Source organism: Bos taurus, chromosome 4 (genome assembly GCF_002263795.3).
Source record: "Bos taurus isolate L1 Dominette 01449 registration number 42190680 breed Hereford chromosome 4, ARS-UCD2.0, whole genome shotgun sequence".
Lineage (NCBI taxonomy): Eukaryota > Metazoa > Chordata > Mammalia > Artiodactyla > Bovidae > Bos > Bos taurus.
Genome location: NC_037331.1, coordinates 24,958,102 through 24,980,189, shown reverse-complemented (window position 1 = coordinate 24,980,189; position 22,088 = coordinate 24,958,102). Strand labels below are relative to the sequence as shown.

Genomic DNA, 22,088 nt, shown 5'->3' with positions numbered 1-22,088 from the left:
TGCACAGTTGTATTTTGTTTAGCTCAGCTTCTGAGACTAGCCAGATTCCCAGGACTACCAAGTATGGCAACAAAACTAGCAGAACATTTAAAGGGTCACTAAGCAGCTTGCAGTGTCCTGGCAGGAGTGGACTTTCCCCTGTCTGTCTGTTTCAAGTTCTTCTTTGGCTGTTTGTCAGAGGAGCCTTGCCTCCCCAGGCACTGTCAGACCAACAGCCCTCAACTGCTGTATAAACATGCTAGAGAATTAGGCCTGAAGACAATATAAACTGTTAGTTGACATAGTAAAATTCTAAACCATAAGACATTTTAAGGATCTTTTCAGTCTTTCCTTCTAAAAGCAATTTTAATCAACACTTCTTAATCAGAGAATAATAGTTAAATTGTTTCCATGAGATTTTTAATTGACTTAATCTTTTGCCAACCTTTAAGGCTAAAGCCTTCAATGAAGACTGCAAAAGTACCAATTAAAGGTAAAAGCAAAGGCAAACTAAAATGTAATGGTCATAGTATAAGCATCGCTTTTCCATAAAGAAATTTTTTTCTTTCTTCAAAACAAACTCTTAAATTTTATTGTTTTGTATTATGTATTTTAAACCATGCTTGATGTCTGTGTGACATCCAAATCATAGAATAAATCCTTAACAACTTGAGGCCATAATAAATACATGACTTATTTTTGTTGAAATTATATTCTGAAAGAACAAGTGGATATCACAAAATTCCACATGTAATGACGTCAAGATTAAAAAAACACTATTTCCAGTGGGGATTTTTCCTGTAATCATTGAAACAGAATTGTACTCCATGAATAAAAAGCCTCCAAAATCAAAGTGCAACTTTAAATATACCAAGATAAACTGTTTATGAAAATGCTATGAATTCTCACCTAGAAGCTCATTTGTGCAAAACATATATATTGTATTTCTTCATATTTTAAAATCAGTTTAATTTAGAACTCCGGCCCTCACTTTCCTTTCATCACTCCCATCCCATTCCGCTTCCTATTAAGAACTTTGCAAAGTTTCCTCCATATGGCCAAGGTACTGGTGAGGTTCCTCTAGGCTCTGTTCATTAGCAATCATTTCCCATTGGTCACTACCAAGCTGTTCATGTCCAGTCTACATACTTCCTTCAGATCCAGAGGCTATGGAATTATATTTCTTGCTGAGATCTGAAATGCATGTGGTTATTACACTTTTCTGAAGCCTAGACACCTGTCTGGGATGCTGTCAGGGTGTAAGGCTTGGCTTCTGGTCTTTCTGCAATGAGGGAGACCTGGGTTCCATCCCTGGTTTGGGAAGATCCCCTGGAGAAGGAAATGGCAATCCACTCCAGTCCTCTTGCTTGGAAAATCCCATGGATGGAGGAGCCTGGTGAGCTACAGTCCACGGGGTCACAAAGAGTCGGACACGACAGAATGACTTAACTCTCTGGTCTTTCATGAAGTACCTATAACCAACCTTACTCTTCCATTCCCAATTCTACCCTCTCCTCAACTATCTGGATGGAGGAAAAGAGGAAAAAGGGGGCTGAAAACAATAATTGTATGAAACAAACCTCCTGCCACAATTATAAAGAAGGTAGCCTAAAAAGAATCTAAATATACATTAATAGAGAACTGGATGAATCATTTGTGCCACAGCCATACAACTCACTCAATGCAAGGTTTAAAAAGAATGAGGTAAATCTATACATTCTGATACAGAAAAATGTACATGACAGGTAATTACAAAATGTAATTTGAAAAATCATATGTACATCATGATCCAGTCTTTATAAAAAATTAAAAATATACTTGTATGTATATACATGTGGTTGTAACTGTGGTTATAAATGCAGAAGATATTGGAAAATATTACAAGACACTCTTAACTGTGATTATCATCAGAGAACAAGACTGAAGGAGGGATGGGAAGAAATGAATTGTTCCTTATATTTAATGAACTGTTGACATTTTTTACATTTTCATATGACATTTTCACAATTTTATAACTCCAGTTTTTGAAAGAGTAGAAATCTGACAAAGTGAATCTTTTCCTTAATACAATAGTTTTTGTATTTGTCCAATACATTTTAAAATGAGTGTAAATATTAAGTACTCATACTAATTTTCTTGTTAATGGCATGAGAGCATTAAAAAGATGTATTTGAAAATTTAAATCAGTATTCTCTGGCAAGCTTCATAAATTAAGTATTGCATGCTGAAAATCTGCATGCATTCTTTCTTCTATTATTTGAATGCTGCTTATTATTAGATTTTAAAGTATTTTACTGATCTTAAATGTGTTTTGCAGTATGCTAGGGCTGGAAATGAAATCCCACAATATATTGAAACTAAAATGAATGTCTTATATTATTTTAAACACTAGTACATAACCCTCAGAGGTCCATCTCTCACGTGTTCAGAAAAGCTTCCTTTGCCTCGACTGTCCTTTTCCTTCTTTTCCAGTGTTTGATTAAGTATATATATTTAAGAAAGACTGTGAAGGGCAGAGTTTTGAATTATGAAAGTAACACTTCCAGGAATGAAAGTCATGAAAACATTAAATCGAATGATGAGCATGAGAAACTACTCCCAAGGTATAAACTATAAGAGGGTGGCATGAAATGAGGGTAGCTGGCTTATAAAGGTATTTATTCTTCAAATAAAAGGAAAGAATGACACTTTCAAATGAGACATTTAGACTCCTTTTTTTAAAAAAAATATAACTCTGGACGTCACTGTGGGGAGTGAAGAGAATAGAATACAAGAAATATGGTAAAAAAAAATTATGGAAAGGTAGTTCAGGAAAATAATGATAGAAACGAACTAAGCTAGTGATTTTTTGGTAGGAAATAAAAGAAGAAATTTTGAGGGATGTTTATTATTTATAGTTCCACAAAAAATGCAAGGCGTTTGTTTGCTAAGCCTATACAAATGTTACTGGCAAAGCCCCTTAGCATTCTCAGGAAGCAAAAATAAAAATAGATTTTAGGTAGTAAAATAAAGTCTAACCTTTTTTTTCTTTTACTTTGTGCTCAGTGTAGTTTCACTTGCTCACACAATACTGCGGGCAGAGGGGTGGAACCTGGCGTTTCAGGCCAGAATTCCGAGCAGGAAAGGCTGCGGTCAACCCCTCAGCTGCGCATGACTCCGAGATTCAAGATGGCGGTGGCGGGCCATGTGCAGACGCTGAGCCTGACGCAGCTATCCTGCAGGAGCTGTAGGCGTCTCGTGAGAGCTCCTCTCCTTCCGCTCTGCCTGTATCCTATAAAGTAGTTCCGCCCCCAGCCTGTCAGAGAGAGCGTGCGCTCTAGAGCGGAAGCTCCAATATTTCCATTCTCTGAGGGAAAAATGAAACTTTCCTTTGCTTCTGAATTGAACCGTCTCATACTATTGGCTTCACCAATACTGGGGCAGGAGGACCCTCACTGGGGACAGAGTGGGGAGGGTTGGTAACACAAGTATATCTATATAATACTTAATGCGTGTAAAGTCACTTCAGTCGTGTTCCACTCTTTGTGACCTTGTGGACTGTAGCCCGCCAGGTTCCTCTGACCATGAGATTCTTCGGGCAAGAATACCAGAGCAGGTTGCCATTTCCTTCTCCAGGGGATCTTCCCGACTCAGGGATGGAAGCCGAGTCACTTGTGTCTCCTACATTGGCAGACAGGTTCTTTGACCACTATCGCCTCCAGGGAAGCCCCTGAAAGTAGGGAGTTAGATTTTTATCCAGGGCATGATTAGATGACAATAGATATATAAATGAAAGTCTTGGTGCTGTTTGACAGAGCGTTTCTAAATCAAGTTCTATCGTGATAAAGTTATAGGAAAGCACCTAGTGAAATTCCTGTTAGTCAAGGGACAGATTTCTCTTTTAAATTTTATTTATTTATTTTTGGCTGTGCTGGGTATCTTCACTGCTGCACGGGCTTTTCTCTAGTTGCGACAAGCCAGGATTACTCTCTAGTCCAGTGTTTGGTCTTCTTATTGTAGTGGCTTCTCTTGTTGCAGAGCACAGGCTCTAGGGCTTGCGGGCTTGGTTACTCTGTGGCATGTGAGATCTTCCTAGACCAGGGATCAAACCTGTGTCTTCTGGACTGACAAGTGGATTCCTTACCACTGAGCCACCAGGGAAGCCCCGACAGATTTCTTGAGATTTGATTACAGTTGTCTCTTAGGCACTTCCTTCTGGGTTCCTGTAAACACCCTAACTTTATTCTAACTCAGCCCCAATTCATTATTAAACTCTAAACTCTGCCAACTCTGGTTCTCTTGACACCTCAGTCTCTCTGTGACCCAGCATTAAAACTTTATTTTTACATGTACTTTCATTTCCAAACACCCTCCAAGCTATCTCCCTAGTGTGTCTAATCTCTCTTCTAGCTTTTCCTCTCTCCTTCAAGTTCAGGGTCTTATTTTTCACCTGAACTCTTGCAGTTTCCCCTTTCCATATTGCAGTAGGTGTGTGTGAGTGCTAAGTCGCTTCAGTTGTGTCCAACTCTGTGCAATCCAATGGACTGTAGTCCAGCAGGCTCCTCTGTCCGTGGGAGTCTCCAGGCAACAATACTGGAGTGGGTTGCCATTCCCTCCTCTGGGGAGCTTCCTGACCCAGGGATGGAATCTGTGTCTCTTATGTCTCCTATATTGGCAGGTGGGTTCTTTGCCACTAGCACTACCTGTGAAGTGTATTGCCATATGACAACATCTAAACCATCTCATACATTGCAACTGGATTCAGTCTCCTGAAACATTGTGTTGATCTTCTTTCTCTGTCAGGGGAACTACGTCAGGGCTGATAGAAATTTTATTTAATAAAATCACATGGGAAAACTCTTTGGTATTATCTACTAAAGTTGAGCGTACATGCATCCTATATCTCATTTATTTCACAACTAGATATATAACCCCCAAAAGGTATGCCTATATGCATCAAAAGACAGGTATAAGAGTGTTTATAGAAGTGTTATTCATAAGAGCCAAAAGCTGGAATCACTCCAGTCCAACTGGATAAATACACTGTATATGTTCATGCAATATAGTAGTACACAACAATGTAAAAAGTCATTTCTAAATCAAATTTTATAATGGACAAGATGAATAACCTGTGTCAGAAATCAGAACAGTGGTTTATTTTTAGGGAGGAGGCAGGAACTGGTTACAAGGAAAGGACAGACAAGGGAAATTCTGGGTAGTGGAAACATCCTATCACTTTACATAGGTATATGTTACATAGTGTTTTATACTTAGTGAAAATAAAAATTAACACAAACATACACGTATCGTTCAATGGCTCTCTGCTGCTGCTGCTACTGCTAAGTTGCTTCAGTCATGTCCGACTCTGTGCGACCCCATAGACGGCAGCCCACCAGGCTCCCCCATCCCTGGGATTCTCCAGGCAAGAATACTGGAGTGGGTTGCCATTTCCTTCTCCAATGCATGAAAGTGAAAAGTGAAAGCGAAGTTGCTCAGTCGTGTCTGACTCTTTGCGACCCCATGGACTGCAGCCCACCAGGCTCCTCCGTCCATGGGATTTTCCAGGCAAGAGTACTGGAGTGGGGGTGCAATGGCTCTCTACTGCTCACCAAATAATGCCCAACCTTCTAAACATACAAAGCAGGATTATAGTCCATGATCTGCTCCAATCTACCTTTCTAATCAATGTGGTCAAACTTGTTCCCCAATATTCCCCTGTCACATTCCCTTCCCTCCAGCTACATTGTTGCTGTGGGATCCTCTTTACCACAGCTTCTATCTGTACATAACTTAGAGGCACATTACTTCATTAAAAATATCAGAGGGACTTCCCTGGCAGTCCAGTGGTTAAGACTCTGTGCTTCCAATGCACGAGGTGTGGGTTCGATCCCTAAGATCCCACATGCCTTGAGGCCAAAAACAGAAAAAACCAGAATTGAAATTAGAAACCTCTATAGCAACCCCTGGGAGATGGTGAAGGACAAGGAAGCCTGGTGTAGGCAGTCCACCGGGTTGCAAACAGTTGGACATGACTGAGCGACTGAACAACAAAAATAACAACTTTGGGCTTCCCAAGTTGCACTAGTGGTGAAGAACCCGCCTGCCAATGCAGGAGATGCAAGAGAGTCAGGTTTGATCCCTGGGTCAGGAAGGTCCTCTGGAGAAGGAAATGGTAACCCACTCCAGTATTCTTGCATGGAATATCCCATGGACAGGGGAGCCTGGCGGGCTACAGTCCATGGGTCAGCAAAGAGTCGAAAGCAACTTAGCACACACATAACAACTGTATTTTACAGAAAAGACTGTGGTGTTGTTGGGCCAAATGCTCTGCTAAATACTTTGTTATTGTTGTTCTCCAATTTTCTGACCTACGAGGGAACTATCAACTGTTAAGTCTCTATTGGTTATATAAGTTCCTTACCATCTTTGGGTTGGCCATGATGCCCACTAAGCGATTCCTAAAGAAAGAGGGAAGCCAGACTGAATGTTGCTAGGACTAGGAGCCTAATGTGGCTGTGGGATGTGCCTGGGACTGGTGGAAAACAATTAAAATCACAGTGGTTGAAGTGTTTTGCTTAAGTCTAGTTGCACATTGATATCTGAGAGAATCAGATATGATTGCCACAATTTCTAGTGAGCAATGACATCAACGTAGCAGTAGTTGTTGTGACCATCTCCGTTGGACAAAACATTAAAGTCAGGGGGGACACTAAGACAATCCAGTCAGTAGGGAGAAATAAATGCAGGAAGAGGAAATGGGGTTGGGTTTTGTCCAGCTGGGCTGAGCTTTAGGGCAGGACTTCCATCTGACTGTGAAAACTGGACAAATCTGAAGTAGTGTTAGTCACTCAGTTGTGTTCAACTCTTTGCATCCTCATGGCTGTAGCCCACGAGATTCGTCTGTCCATGGAATTCTCCAGGCAAAAATACTGGAATGGGTTGCCATTTCCTTCTCCAGGGGATCTTCCCACACCAAGGATTGAACTTGCATCTCCTGCATTACAGGCGGATTCTTCACCATCTGAGCCACTACAGAAGCCCCAGTCTGAAGTAAAAGCCCAGTTAAAATAGATGTGGCAACCATGGTAGAAATCATGGGGACAGGCCACAGTTAGGAGGGCACACATGATTCAAGAACAGTATGTCTCAAACTTCAGCATGTATAAAAATGACTTGGAGAGCTTGTTAAAACACAAGGTCCTGGGTTCCACCCCAAGGGATTTTGATTCTGGCCTGAGGTCAGGCCCAGAAGTTGCATATCTAACTAACTCCCAGGTAAAACACAGTTTTAGAACTATCAGGTTTGTGGAACAAAACTAATTCTAGCTCTCACCTTGGGGATAGGATATTTAATATGCTACAACCTTGATCAAATTGAGTTTGGGGACTTGGCGTGCGCTAAATGCACAGAATGAGGACATCTCTGTGGAGCAAGATAGCAAAATGCCAGTGAAAAGGGACAAACTGGGACTTCCCTGGGAGCCCAGTGGCTGAGATTCTGGGCTTCCAGTGCAGAGTGCCCAGGTTTGATCCCTGGTCAGGGAACTAGATCAAGCATGTTGCACCTAAGACCCAGCCCAGTCAAATAAATAAATATTCATCAAGAAAAAAAAAAAAAGGACAAATTCCTTCTCTCCCTAGTATAGAATCAGATGGATGGAAACCATAGCCCCACTGTCCTAACTTGCTCTCTAGAGCTTACATGTGAAGTTTTCCTTAACAGTACCACGCTGCCATTTTAAGGAAATTTACTGGAGAATTTGCCTAAACCAGTAGTTTAAAACCCAGGACAATTTTGTGCACCAGAGGACATGTGGCAATGTCTGAAGGTGTTTTTGATTGTTATCACTGGGTGAGGGGGGTGCAAACATCATCTAGCAGATAGAGCCCAGGGGTGCTGCTGAACATCTTATAACTTAGCGGACAGGTCCCACGACAAGGGGTTATCCAGCCAAAAATGTCCGTGGTAGAGCCAAGATTGAGAAGTTCTACCAGGAAATATATCCATGGGGTTTGAAATTTCCACTTGGGTTTTGTATCAAGTTACACTGGATTTTGGGTTTCCCAGGTAGCGCTAGTGGTAAAGAACCCACCTGCCAATGCAGGAGATATAAGAGTTGTGAGTTCAGTCCCTGGGTTGGGAAGATTCCCTGGGGGAGGACATGGTAACCCACGCCAGTATTCTTGGCTGGAGAATCACATGGATAGAGGAACCTGGCGGGTTACAGTCCATGGGTCACAAAGAGTTGGACATGACTGAAGTGACTTAGCACGCACACTGGATTATAATCAGCACTATCTAAATTAATATTATCTCTGTTGAAGCAGCTTGTAAGAAAAATAATATTTGCTCTACTTATTAAACCAAAAGCATTTAAGCAAAATAAAAATAAAGAGACAACTAAGAAAGGTGGTGAGGAAGGTATAAAATAGTACAGAACGATCAGGTTAAGGGAGTTCCTTTAGTGGAATTCTAAATAGAAACTTTCAGGAAAGTGAAGAGCATAGGCTCCATGCCTCATTCGACTCTACAGTCCCTGGACTATAGCATCCATGATAAACACTGGTTTCAAGTGTTGATATGAAATAAATCCAAGATGTTAGCCCATCCTATTGTTAAGAATTTTGAAGATTCTGTAAGTAGTTTTAATTTTCTTCTAAACTAATGATGGTTACCTTTCCAATGTACAAGGTCTATCTTATTAACTGGAACTCTCTGAAAATAATTAAAGTCCACAGAGGACCAGATATACTTCATTGTTGCATTCAGTAAATATGTTTTGCTTATACTTATTCTGATTTTTCTCCTTTCAAAGATAAAAAACAGTCAGGCTAATTATTTTCCTAATCAAGAAAATATTTAATATTTGATCATTTCTTGTAGCTCTTCGTTCCACACCTTAAATACAGTAATTGCACTTTTTTGAGAATTTTTTATTTTTTTTCAAGGTCATTTTTAAATTCAAAGATTGTAAGGAGAGCTTTCCTGGTGGCTCAGTGGTAAAGAATCCTCCTGCCAGTGCAGGAGACACGGGTTTGACCCCCGGTCCAGGAAGATCCCACATGCCTTGTAGGAACTGAGCCTGTATGCCACAACTACTGAGCCCATGGGCTGCAACTGCTGAAGTCTGCGGGCCTGGAGCCCATACTCTGCAACAAGAGAAGCCACCACAATGAGAAGCCCATGCACCTCACCTGGGGAGTAGCCCCTGCTTGCCACGACTAGAGAAAAAGCCATGTAGCAATGAAGGTCCAGTAGAGCCAAAAATAAAGAAAGAAACAAAATTATATATAAAAAAGATTCTAATGAGAAACAATAGTCTTAGACTCATTTTTAAAGACTATTTTTTTCCCTACATTTCAGATTTTGTGCTAGACACTTTCACATTTTCTTATTTCTCTGTGAGGTAGGTAAATTTGGTCATGTTTTACAGTTGAAGGAACTGACTTTAAAGAGTTTTAGGAAATACATCCAAGTTCACACAGATTATAATGGCAGAAATAAGATTCAAATTCAGGTTTTCTTAGTGCCAGGAGTAACAATTGAGTATTAAAGTTACTTTCAAGCTTTTGCATATCAGACCAACAGTAGTAATTCTGATATTAGTGAAGTGAAGTCACTCAGTCATGTCTGACTCTTTGAGACCCCATGGACTGTAGCCTTCTAGGTTCCTCTGTCCATGGGATTTTCCAGACAAGAATACTGGAGTGGGTTGCCATTTCCTTCTCCAGAAGATCTTCCCGACTCAGGTATTGAACCCAGGTCTCCTACATTGTAGGCAGACGCTTTACTGTCTGAGCCACCAGGGAACTCTAATTCTGATGTTATTTGATTATTAATAATGGCATCATACTGATGAGTCAGCTGAGGACTGGGAAATAAATGTCAAAGCTTGCCCAAAGAATGAAAGTTACTCAGTCACCATATTGAATGATTCCATATCTGATCTTTCAAATGTCAAAGCTTGCCCAAAGAATGAAAGTTACTCAGTCACCATATTGAATGATTCCATATCTGATCTTTCAAAACTCTAGCATTTTTCACAAAATGAATGGCTTAATGATTATATCTTCATTTTAAAGCAGATAATATTGTGTAAATTATTTACAGCTGTGTAAAACTTAGTTAAAACATTTATCATTTCAGGGTGTTAAGTCAGGGCTGCAGTCTCATGTAAAGAATTGGCTGTGGGGATATTTGCTTTCAAATTCACACTTGTGGTCGTTGATAAAATTCAAGTCCTCATGGGTTGTTCAGCTGAGGGCTTCTATTCCTTACTGGTGAGAGACACCTGTTTTGTGCCACTGGGGCTTCTACATAGGAAAGCTTACATTATGGAAGCTGATGTTCATAGAAACGAGTGAGACAGCTAGAGCAGGCAAGCAAAACTGAGAGTCACAGTGTTTTGGTAACCCAGTCACAGAAGTCACATCTGAATGTTGAATTTCCTGTCCATGTATAACAACCACATTGTCTTCATTCCTAATTTCGCTTCTGCCAGACATAATATCCTAAGGCTGCACATACAGAATACTAGGGACAGAGCATATTTAACATTTAGGAGTTAGTCTGAGCAAGTTGATTAACAATCTAACAATTAAACTGAAAATTTAATGATCCCCTCCTCCTCCAGTGGTTGGGACTCCATGCTAGGCCTGGGTTCAATCCCTGCTTGGGGAACTAAGATCCCACAAGTATGCAGTGTAGCCAAAATAATAAGAACAACAATAATAATAGTAATATCCTCCTCCAGGCATAAAAAAACAGGCTTCCCCAGTGGCTCAAAGGTAAAGAATCCACCAGCCATGTAGGAGCTACAGGAGACACAGGTTTGATCCTTGGGTCAGAAAGATCCCCTGGAGGAATGCATAGCAAACCACTCCAGTCTTCTTGCCTGGAGAATCTCACGGACCGAGGAGCCTGGTGGGCTAACAGTCCATGGGGTCACAAAGAGTCAGACAAGCGAAACAGCTTGGCACAGCACGGCACCTCTAGGCAACTGGGAAAAAAAAAAGAGGCTGTTGAGTGGGGCTTCCCTGGCGGTTCAGATGGTAAAGAATCTGCCTGTAATGTAAGAGACCTGGGTTTGATCCTTGGGTCAGAAAGATCCCCTGGAGAAGGGAATGGCAACCCACTCCAGTATTCTTGCCTGGATTATTCCATGGACAGAGGAGCCTGGTGAGCTATATAATCCATGGGGTAGCAAAGAGGTGGACATGACTGAGTGACTAACACACACACCAGGCATAAAAAATAGTATAGGGAAAGAAATTAGCTATTTTGGCCGTGTTACTTCCTTTAGGCATTGGGTCTACCAGTCAACAGTTAATATTAACGTACTTCATGAACATGAAGTCCCCTGATAAGCAGGATAAGACACTCTTTAGTGTGGTGCATATACACAATGGAATATTAGCGGCCATAAAAACGAATGAAATTGGGTCATTTGTAGAGATGTGGGTGTAACTAGAGACTGTCATACAGAAAGAATAAGTCAAAAAGAGAAAAACAAATATCATATATTAGTGCATAATGTGAAACCTAGAAAAATGGTACAGATGAACCTGTCTTCAAGGCAGAAATAGAGACACAAACATATGGATACTAAGCGGGTAAAAATGGTGGGATGAATTGGGAGATGGGGATTGACATATATACATTAATATGTATAAAATAGATAACCAATGAGAACCTCCTGTATAGCACAGGGAACTCTACTTAATGCTCTGTGGTGATCTAAATGGGAAGGAAATCCAAAAAAGAGATGATATATGTATACATATAGTTGATTCACTTCACCCTGCAGCAGTAACTGTAAAGCAACTGTACCCCAATAAAAAACAAACAAAAAATATTGTAAAGCAGAAAAAAAAAGTTTTTCATAGTTACTATTTTAACATTGTAAAGCAACTGTACCCCAATAAAAAACAAACAGAAAATATTGTAAAGCATAAAAAAAAAAAAGTTTTTCATAGTTACTATTTTAGAAGGATGTCTGATCTATAATCTCTATGTGCACATACATAATTTTCCAGGAAGAATGTTAGAATAAATGACTACATATAGTCTTAAGATAGAGATGTGATTGGCAGTACGTGTACATTGAGATTTTTGAATTCAGGTTTAAAACATTTTTTGATTATGTAGAATTTCAAACATACACAAAAGTAAACAAAAAGGAATATCCAGCCTCAGCAACCATCAAATCAAGCACCATCCAAACGCACTTCCTATGTTGTTTTTGAAGTTTTGTTCCAGGCATCATGTGATTTCATCTAAGGATATTTCAGTATTTAATTCTAAAAGAGAAGCAGTTGTTTTTACATAAAACCACAGTATCATTTTTCTTCTAAAAGATACAGTAATTTCTTAGCACTACTAAATCATTAATGTTTTGTTCTTAAGTGTACTTTCTTTGAACAGTGAGATAGATAAAAAGTAGTTCTGAACTGGGGTGATTTTTTAGCTCACAGGGGACATTTGGCAACATCTGGACATATTTTTGATTATAACTGGGGGTGCTACTGGCATCTAGTGGGTAGAAACTAGGTATGCTGCTAAACTCCCAAGACAGCATCCCGTAACAAATAAGTGTCTATTCCAAAATGCCCACAGTGCCACTGTGGAAAAGCCCAGGTGACGGGCAGATAGATAGGAATAGCAGCTGTATATGTGTGCTCAGTCACTCGGTTGTGTCTGACTCTTTGTGACATGGGCTGTAGCCCACCAGGTTCCTCTGTCCACGGAATTTTCCAGGCAAGCTTGCTGGAGCGCATTGCCTATTCCTCTTCCAGGGGATTTTCCTAACCCAGGGATCAAACCCGCATCTCTTGCTTTGGCAGGTGGATTCTTTACCATTGAGCCACCTAGGAAGCTCCAAAGAGCAGTAACAATAGGTCAAAGTTTATAAAGAGGTGAGATATATCCATCCTACAGGGTCAGTTTAATAGCCACACAAACGGCAAAAATAGAATTAAAATTGACAACAGTTTCAGAATTTTGATTCCAATCAAGATATCCCACCAATCGGTTGGAATTTCATTACTGTTTTAAGGCTAGAGATCCTTGTGTGTGTTCATGCTAAGTTGTTTCTTTGCGACCCTGTGGACTGTTAGCCCACCAGGATCCTCAGTCCATGGGATTCTCCAGGCAAGAATACGGAGTAGATTGCCATGCTCTCCTTCAGGGGATCTTCCCAACCTAGGGATCGCATCTGTGTCTCTTATGTCTCCTGCATTGGCAGGCGGGTTCTTTACCATGAGCACCACCTGGGAAGCCCTTAGAGATCCCTGGTAGTCAATGGAACATCTGTGTCATGTGTGGATAAACAGAAGACTACCTTGTTTTTTATGTGAGCAGCAGAGCCAAAGGAAGTCATGAACAGAATGTTTAGTAAATGGAGGTAAAATACGTGTTCTGCAGCCCATGAAAAACCTTGCAAAAATTAACTTGAATTTGCAAAATAATCAGTCAGAAATGGCTTTCATGTAAAATGATGCTATGAACGGTAATGCTTGGGTCATATTTTTAAGATGCAAATGGATATTAGTTACTTTAATGCAGACAGAGCTATGCTCATTACTCTCCACACAGAACCCCTGGCAATAATTTACCTAGGAGCGCAGCAGTTCATGCAGATCAAAGCTGCATTATTTAAGTGTGTCCAGCGGGCAGATTTTTAGCTCTGTGCCTTATACTTTCAGAAAAAAAAAGAAAAAAAGGTGGTTTGTATCTTGACAAACGAGAAATGTTTAACTAATTAGGTGCTTCATTCGAGCCCTACAAAACTTAAACTCCCGAATTCCTCCTATTATCTGGGGTGAGGCCCCTCCCTACTACAAATACAAAACAACTGTGGGAATGCAAATGTCTTCAAATGAACAGCAGTGTATTTTCATTTAAATGAAACCCGAATGTGAACTAGATTTAGGAAAGGAAATGGCAGAGAGAGAGAAGAGAGAGAGCGAGAGGGGCTGTAGTTGCTATAGAATGCGCCTGGCTGCTTCAGCTCTCAGACAACTGATGAAGTCCCACTCTGAAATTTCAGGCAATTTGGATACCAGGCTCCTCCTTTTCTGTAGTCTTCTCTTCCATTGGTAAAATTCTTTCGCAGGGTCATGTAGGGATCCCACCCCTTCTCCGTGTTTTCACTCTGTAGCGCTACACAACTTTACACCTGAATGAACGCCAAACCTCAGTGGATATATAAAGGGAACCTTGAGGAGGAATTTCACAGTTACAGTGCAGAAGCAGAGGGAAAGGAATTAACCAGCTCTCCAGCCAAGCAAATCCTCCACTCACCATGCTTCCTCCTGCCATTCATTTCTCTCTCATTCCCCTTGCATGCATCCTAATGAAAAGCTGTTTGGCTTTTAAAAATGATGCCACAGAAATCCTTTATTCACATGTGGTTAAACCTGTTCCAGCACACCCCAGCAGCAACAGCACAATGAATCAAGCCAGAAATGGAGGCAGGCATTTCAGTAACGCTGGACTGGATCGGAACAGTAAGTGTGTTTTACTTGCATGAATTTGGTGTTCTTATTTGGTAGCATTAACTCACATTCCTGTCGAATTATTTCATTGCTAACTAACCTGAACCATACATGTTTTGCTAAACAATCTGGGAGCAATCCGCTGCATGTGTAGACTGGCATTCTTCCCTACAAAGTTAACATAACTAAAACAGTGATTTGATAATGTAGGCACAGGCTTTGGTTTTCCAACATTCCAAGAGAAAATGTTTCCAGGAATTAAAGTGTTGCTTCTTTGAAATGCAGAATGAGATTTTTTTTTTTTCATGAAATGTTGTTCTAGATAGCTTAAATTCAGGTTGTGTTCTGTTTATTTCAAAACCTGTGCAGTTCTGATAGAGTGTATAAAGGTAAATAACCAAAGCACACATGGGAAATCACAAGGGGGGAAAAAAGAAGCTTTCTGAGGGGGAAAAAAAGGCTCACACCAATTTCTAAAAAATATCTAGTGAAATAAGTGAAGTTTGGAGATGGTCTTTGAGAAAGAGGGATGAAACTAAACATTGGAGAATCATATTTTTCTGAAATAACTTCTTATTCACCGGATCAAAATGTAGGTTATTGTAGATTTCTGTGAAAGACCAGGGAAACTTTTATGAGTTTGGAGATTTAAAATAATGACAATACAATAATACTTTGTATAAAAACTACTTTTCTTCCTTTCTGTTTGCTTAATCAACATACTTGTTGACCACTAGTTGGAGGGATTCAAATGTCTTTTCCTAACTTTTGCTTCACTCCTTTCACATGCTAGTAATTGGACTTTAAGAGAGAAACAGAGAAAGAGTTCACAAGAAATCTTCCCTTCAACTCCATTCAAGTGCTGAAAAGAGTTTCAACCTTTGAAAAACCAAAGCAAATATGACTGTTTATGTCTTTCTAAGAAAAGCACGGTGTTTTTTAAGTTACATGAAGATGTTTGCTTTTACATATACAAGAACTATCTGATTATTTAAGATTACCAAGCAAGGCGGTGGGTATTCATTGTCAATGAACTGTCACTGCAAAAATGCCAAATTTCTATATACACAGGAACAAAAAGCTAGGCAGGTCAAAATCCTCTCGGCTGTTTCCAGGTGCATTCTTAAGGCAGCTGCAGGAAGGTGAGCTGGAGTCAGAATTAGACAGGCAGAGTATGCTGACTGGCCAGCTAGGTTACACTTTAATTTCAATCTCACACTCCATATCCGTACAGATGTGTACGTATAATTATATGTATAAACATATAATTACATTTTTCCACAACTATCACATCCCTTTAGACTATATCTTTTACCTCATAAGTTCTAGGGGCACAGTGCTAAAGTAACACTCCTAATTCAATATCTACTTCATATTAGCTTTCAATATCTTATGCGAGACCACTTCAATGTCCCTTATAATCTTTATTTTTTTTAATCTCAGCAGTCTGTACTTTGAAATATATATATATATATGTATTTCTGGTTAACAAGGCTGGATTTTTTCCCCAAGCTTATTACAGACAATTCTCCTCAATTTGAGATAACAAAGCAATGGAAAAGAAAACCCAAACATTTAAGACTAATTTTTGCTTTAATTACCTAAGGCATGGAACAAGAAACAATCTATTAGAGAACATACTTATCAAATTCAAATGACTAAACAAAGTTTGCCATGACCAATATTCAGGAAACAAACACTGTGGTTCCTTTTGCAGTTGTAAATCAAACATGTTAGGCATTTTTCTGCCATAAAATTCATGGAAATGTAGCCAAGTTGTTATGGCAACCATACGTTCCTGATTTAGGAGCTTTTATATTCCTTAAATGTTGAGTTGTAGTGACATTTTGCATTTCAAGCATTTTAATATTTGTGTTTTTAAAAGATAGTTTGGGAATTTATGTTTAAAGTGTAGTTATTAAGTTTGAGATGCAAAAATGTCAGACATTGTACACATATGTATATATGATTCTCTGCAGCTGAATTTTATAATTGAAACAAAATATTATGGATTTCATTGTACACAATATTCAAATTCTTTCCACATTTTTTCAGTAGATTTTTTTGAAAAACCTAATTAAAAGCACTTGTAGACATTAACTAATAGACCTGTGAGTGAAGAACATGAACATATACTGCCTGTTAGCTCATTAAAGAATGAATATTCATACATAAAACTTAGAACTGCTTAATACTTATCAGGGGAGTAAAACTAAGAAAATGGGATTTTCAAATACTCCAGTAAGCAATTAGCTAATGTTACACATGAAAAAACAAATCAGGCTCAGTTTATTTTATCCCATAACTGATAATTTTCATGCAAGCTTTCTCTATAACCATCCAGGTGGATTTTTGCATTGTGAGAACAAAATAAGAGTTCACTTCCTATTGGCGAATTTGCTATCATTTGGACATTATTTTTTGCCAATGCAGATTACTTTTCTTTTTGAGTGTTTGCCTGTGCCTCTCATGCATATATATATATATATATATATTTTTTTTTTTCCTGCTTCCTGCAGCTCGAGTTCAAGTAGGCTGCCGAGAACTGCGTTCCACCAAATACATCTCAGACGGCCAGTGCACCAGCATCAGCCCTCTGAAAGAGCTGGTGTGTGCTGGCGAGTGCTTGCCCCTGCCTGTGCTGCCTAACTGGATCGGAGGGGGCTACGGAACAAAGTACTGGAGCCGGAGGAGCTCCCAGGAGTGGAGGTGTGTCAATGACAAAACGCGTACCCAGAGAATCCAGCTGCAGTGCCAGGACGGCAGCACGCGCACCTACAAAATAACCGTGGTCACCGCCTGCAAGTGCAAGAGGTACACGCGGCAGCACAACGAGTCCAGTCACAACTTCGAGAGCCTGTCGCCTGCCAAGCCAGCCCAGCATCAGCGAGAGCGCAAGAGAGCTGGCAAACCCAGCAAGCACAGCATGAGTTAGAATCCAGACCTCCAAACTGGACTGACTAGGAACCATCTACTTTACAGATTTGATTGCTTGGACTATTCGAGCCTGCCACTGCAATTTTCTTACTTGAAAATATATGCTTTCTGCTTTGATCAAACTCAGCCAGCTGTCCTGAGTATCAGAAGCTTCTTGGGAGATAGATTTTTCAAGTTTTTCAAGATGTATGAGCATCCATGGATGCGATTTGCCTTTAAATTCCACGCATCCTGTATTATTAATTCCCCATGGTTCTTGAAAGACGGGTGATACTATACCCATCATTGAATCTTTTTAACATGGAAAAGGGCTTCTCAGTAACCCTTCATTTCCCAAACCATCCTCTCCACCCCACACCCAACAAAACTTCTTTGAAATTGAAAATTTTTTTAAAGAGTTGTTGCCATGAATCTTCAGGTTAACAGTTCAGAAGGGTGTTTTTTTGGTAATCTTCCTGGGAACAGTTTAGCTGCCAAGAGTGATCTCCTTTTGAAAGAGTGAAAGAGCTTGTGACATTTCACTTCAAAAATAAGCCCTGTAGCTTTTTACAGTCTCATAGTATGAAATTATACCCTGCATGCTGACCCTTGCTTGGAATGGAATGCCAGAAATGCATGGCAGCAGCTAATAAGTAAAGCTGATTAACTATTTATTTGTCAATGTTATTATTTAATGAGCTTTCACAAGTGATTGTTTTCAAAATGTTAATTTTTTATGTTTCGAAGTTTTTTCATGTACCTAAATATTTTCCTGTATAATTTGTGGTTGATCTAGAAGTATGACAATACATACTGTAGATATGTAAAATAAATATTTTAGTCTCCTTGTTACATATATGTTTCATCATGAACTTTGTCAATAGTACAGATCTTTAAAAATCAATAAGATGCTTTGTAAAGATGAAATAGGTAACAGTTTCCGATTTAATCTGTGCAATCAGAAGGTGACTAGACCTTCAATGAGTTTCTTTTAACAAAAATAAACACGGCTAAATGTTATTGTCTTTGCCTTGAACATGTATAAAATGGTGCAGAATAAGCACACAAACTACAGAAGAAGCACATCAGAATCATTAGTTTTTAAAAATATAAGGCACATTCAAGTTTTGATAGAAAAATCTACAGTAAGAAGAAAGAGAGAGGGAGACCATCTAGTTGGTAAATAAGATGCTTGAAAAAGTTGGATGACAACCCAGCAGTGAGTTGTAAGAAGAATATCATATTTATATATACCTGTGGATGCCAAATCTGCTGCCCATTATAATCACCTGGGGGAGATAGTACGCAACCCAGTAACCAGGCTGCCATCCAAATTACATCAGAGTTTCTGGACGTGGGACTCAGATATTAGCAGTTTTTAAAGTTTTTCAGGTTATTCTAATATGCAATTAAGTCTGAGAAAGGAATTGTGAAAACAATCACTGCCATATGTTGGGAAACTGACTACTCTTGCATAGTCCTCAAACCAAAAACTAAAATGAAAGAAAACAGCAAAGAAAACAAAAACAAGTTTTTCGGTGTTTTCAAGTTTGACATGTTTATTAACCAACGTGATCAGTCTTGAACAAGATTATACAGTTAACTCACTGATTTGTCAATTTAATCATTGACTGATTCCATCACCCTAAGTGAAGAAAACCAAAGAGGCTTGATTATGGATCGATAAGATCTAGATTTTCTTTTTTTGGATCCTGAGCGTGATGGAGTCCTTACTGCTTTTTTGTAGATTGTTCTTTTCTGTAACCACAAGTCTAAAAGTCACATGTGTATTACATAAACCATAGTAAGCTAAATAAAGGACACGATGTTGTCCCTTCCCTGTGAAAGGGAGGAGAGCCTCAACGTACATGAGGACAAGAAAACATCTCTCAATTTTAAATATGCTAACTATTGTATCATTCAATTAAAATAATGATTCGGTGTCCATATTGATTTATTTTCCAGTCTTACTAACTGGATCTTAAACTACATATAATATCATTATACATGGAACATTCATAATAATTACATCACAGGTAAAATATACCAAAAATGTATTATTTCCTATGCCTACTTTACTTGCTCATCATCTCTCAATTTGGGATATTTGACATAACAGAGGACTTAAGACGATTTGGGCATTTCTTTCTTCTCAACATCATAGCACCCTCTATAGAAGGTCTTGCTGCTGCTGCTGCTAAGTCGCTTCAGTCGTGTCCGACTCTGTGTGACCCCATAGACGGCAGCCCACCAGGCTTCCCCGTCTCTGGGATTCTCCAGGCAAGAACACTGGAGTGGTTTGCCATTTCCTTCTCTAATGCGTGAAAGTGAAGTCGACGGTCTTAGAGAGGATCTAAAAACTAGTGTGTCCTAAAGCCTGAGGCTTAAAAAGGAATTGACCAGACAATAGCCTCACAGTCAATAAGATTATGTTGTTGCCTTTTACTAATGAAACATTGAAACAATGATAAAATACTAAAATCACCACTAATTTGATTAATAATAGTGTTTAGTAAGTGAATATACTAGAAAAAAATGAAATGGAATAAAGGAACCTTATAAATAAGATTAGTCTCTGCTAAGTCAAGAATTGGATCCATTTCTTATGGTCACATTCAACTTACTGATCCACTTCAGGCCATATTATATTGTGAGGTATTCATTACATGGTATGTAACATCCAATGACAGGAAAAGGTCAGCAATCAATAAGACAAGCCTAAGATACAATCAGGCAGTCAGTGAAATGAAAATTTAAACAGAAAATGCAGCTTTGTAGTTATTATTTTAAAATGCTAAAAAGTACTTGCATCTTAATTGCTCATTATATTTCAGTTTTTGTTTTTTTACAGTTAATTCACATTTTCTAGTCTAATTAAACTCTGCATAATTGTATTCTTGTTTTAGTAACTATCATTTCAAAATGGCGATTGTGATAATTTTGGCAAAGCCTGACTTCTAGTTCACATCATAATATTTATCCATAAAAGACTTACCAAATTCACTTTGGCCAATATGAATAAAGAGCTTTTTTCAAGTAGCTTTACTGCTAGAAGATAGCTTGATAGAGAGATAGATAGGTAGATATATAGTTAGATATTGATATTTATATAGATATAGTTGTTGTTTTGTTTTTTTTTTAATTAATCTCTTCTGCGCTGCCGCTCTGGCCGCCGCCGGGAGCGTGGAATGTAAGAGGAAGGAAACGAACACAACGCAACAACGAGACAGTGCAGCAGCCCGTCGCCTCAAACTGCTTCGGGATCCGCTGCCAACGTCAGCACTGGACTGGCCCCGCCCCGTGGAAGTCAGATATAGTTATTTTTTTAATCAATAACAAGAATGAAAGAAAAATTGATAGCACATATACAAATAAAGAATACATATAGTATGTTACACCTAAGTAAGGACATAGAGGCTTCAGAAATATCCATTTGCAAAAAATTAGTATTTTAACTGCAAATCATTTGCATTTATTCACTTAGGCTAGTTGCAAATAACCACTAATTGACAACACTCTGTTAGCCATGTTTATTTTACTGTATATTTTTTGAAAAACAATGAAAATTAGAGTATGTTTTTTATTTAAAAAGACTGAATCTTAATCCTTCCTGCCTTGTATAAACTTAGTAAGTTTTTGTCAGATGATCTTGCTGTCATTCAGCCAATGTTACTAGAATGACGTTTTTAAATTGTATAACCTGATCTATCTATTTTGTATCATATTTATTTTAATAGACTTTCAGTAGGTTATACTCAGTAGTCATGAATGGAAAGAATAGTACTTAGCTTAAGCAAAGCCAGGAAACTTCCAAATTGTTGAGTAAATCAAAGCCTTTAAAAGTTTAAATTTAGTGTGTTGAAAAAATTTTTTTCAATCACCATGAAATGTAGGTATCAAAATATAATTCATTACATTTGGAATTAAAGTGTAGTTTGGATTAGACAACTCTTGAAAATGTTTTTTAGCACTAACGTGGCAATTCACTGCATACCATAAATTCAGCATTTATATATACTTTCTATAGTCACGCAGTTCAAATGAAACATAAAATGCAAGGCAAAACTTTGATAAAATCCTTGTAGACACTCAGGAAAATGACTGAAGTCTTCAGTGCTACAGCTTATTGTTAGACTGTCTCCTTCCCTCAAGGACAGATAGTGATGATTTGCACCTTGGTTTAATTCAAACCTATTAAAATATAGCTCTATGATAAATTAAAATTAGTTTAGATTTGTGAACTGAGTATACATACGGCCACTAGAAATCCTTGTTACATCCACAGAGAGAGACCTACTAGAATAGATATGCCAATATATTGGTCTGTCCATCATTTCTAATTCCATAGTTAACATCTGTGGTGTTTGGTGCCTTTGCCTGCATATTCTGCAAATCATCTCAAAGAACTACAGGGTAACAACTACTCCAAAAATCCTAGTGGGAAGATGTTTCAACTTCCAGTTTCAAAAATTGATTAAAATGAATTAATGCCAAGCTGTGTAATTATTTCCAGTGCAAATCAGACTGAGTGATGATAGTTTATCATTTGCATTGCAGACCTGCTAAAGGATTTATTTTCTGTTACAAATGAAGACTGAAACAGCTTGGGAGATTTAAGAAGGAAATTAAATATTTTCTTTTGAATTTGAGTAACTGCAAACCAAGGGCTACCTTGTATTATTGATTTAATTTCTTAATGATGGGATTAGATGCATGAA

General features: G+C 38.7%; 1 protein-coding gene across 1 annotated transcript; it reads left to right on the top strand.

Moving 5' to 3' along the window:
• The first annotated feature begins 14,144 nt into the window (after positions 1-14,144).
• Positions 14,145-18,390, top strand: SOSTDC1 (sclerostin domain containing 1). Its single transcript, NM_001046265.1, has 2 exons — positions 14,145-14,466; positions 16,974-18,390. The coding sequence occupies exons 1-2, from the start codon at positions 14,262-14,264 to the stop codon at positions 17,387-17,389; spliced, it is 621 nt and encodes a 206-aa protein (NP_001039730.1). The 5' UTR covers positions 14,145-14,261; the 3' UTR covers positions 17,390-18,390.
• The last annotated feature ends 3,698 nt before the right edge of the window (positions 18,391-22,088 follow it).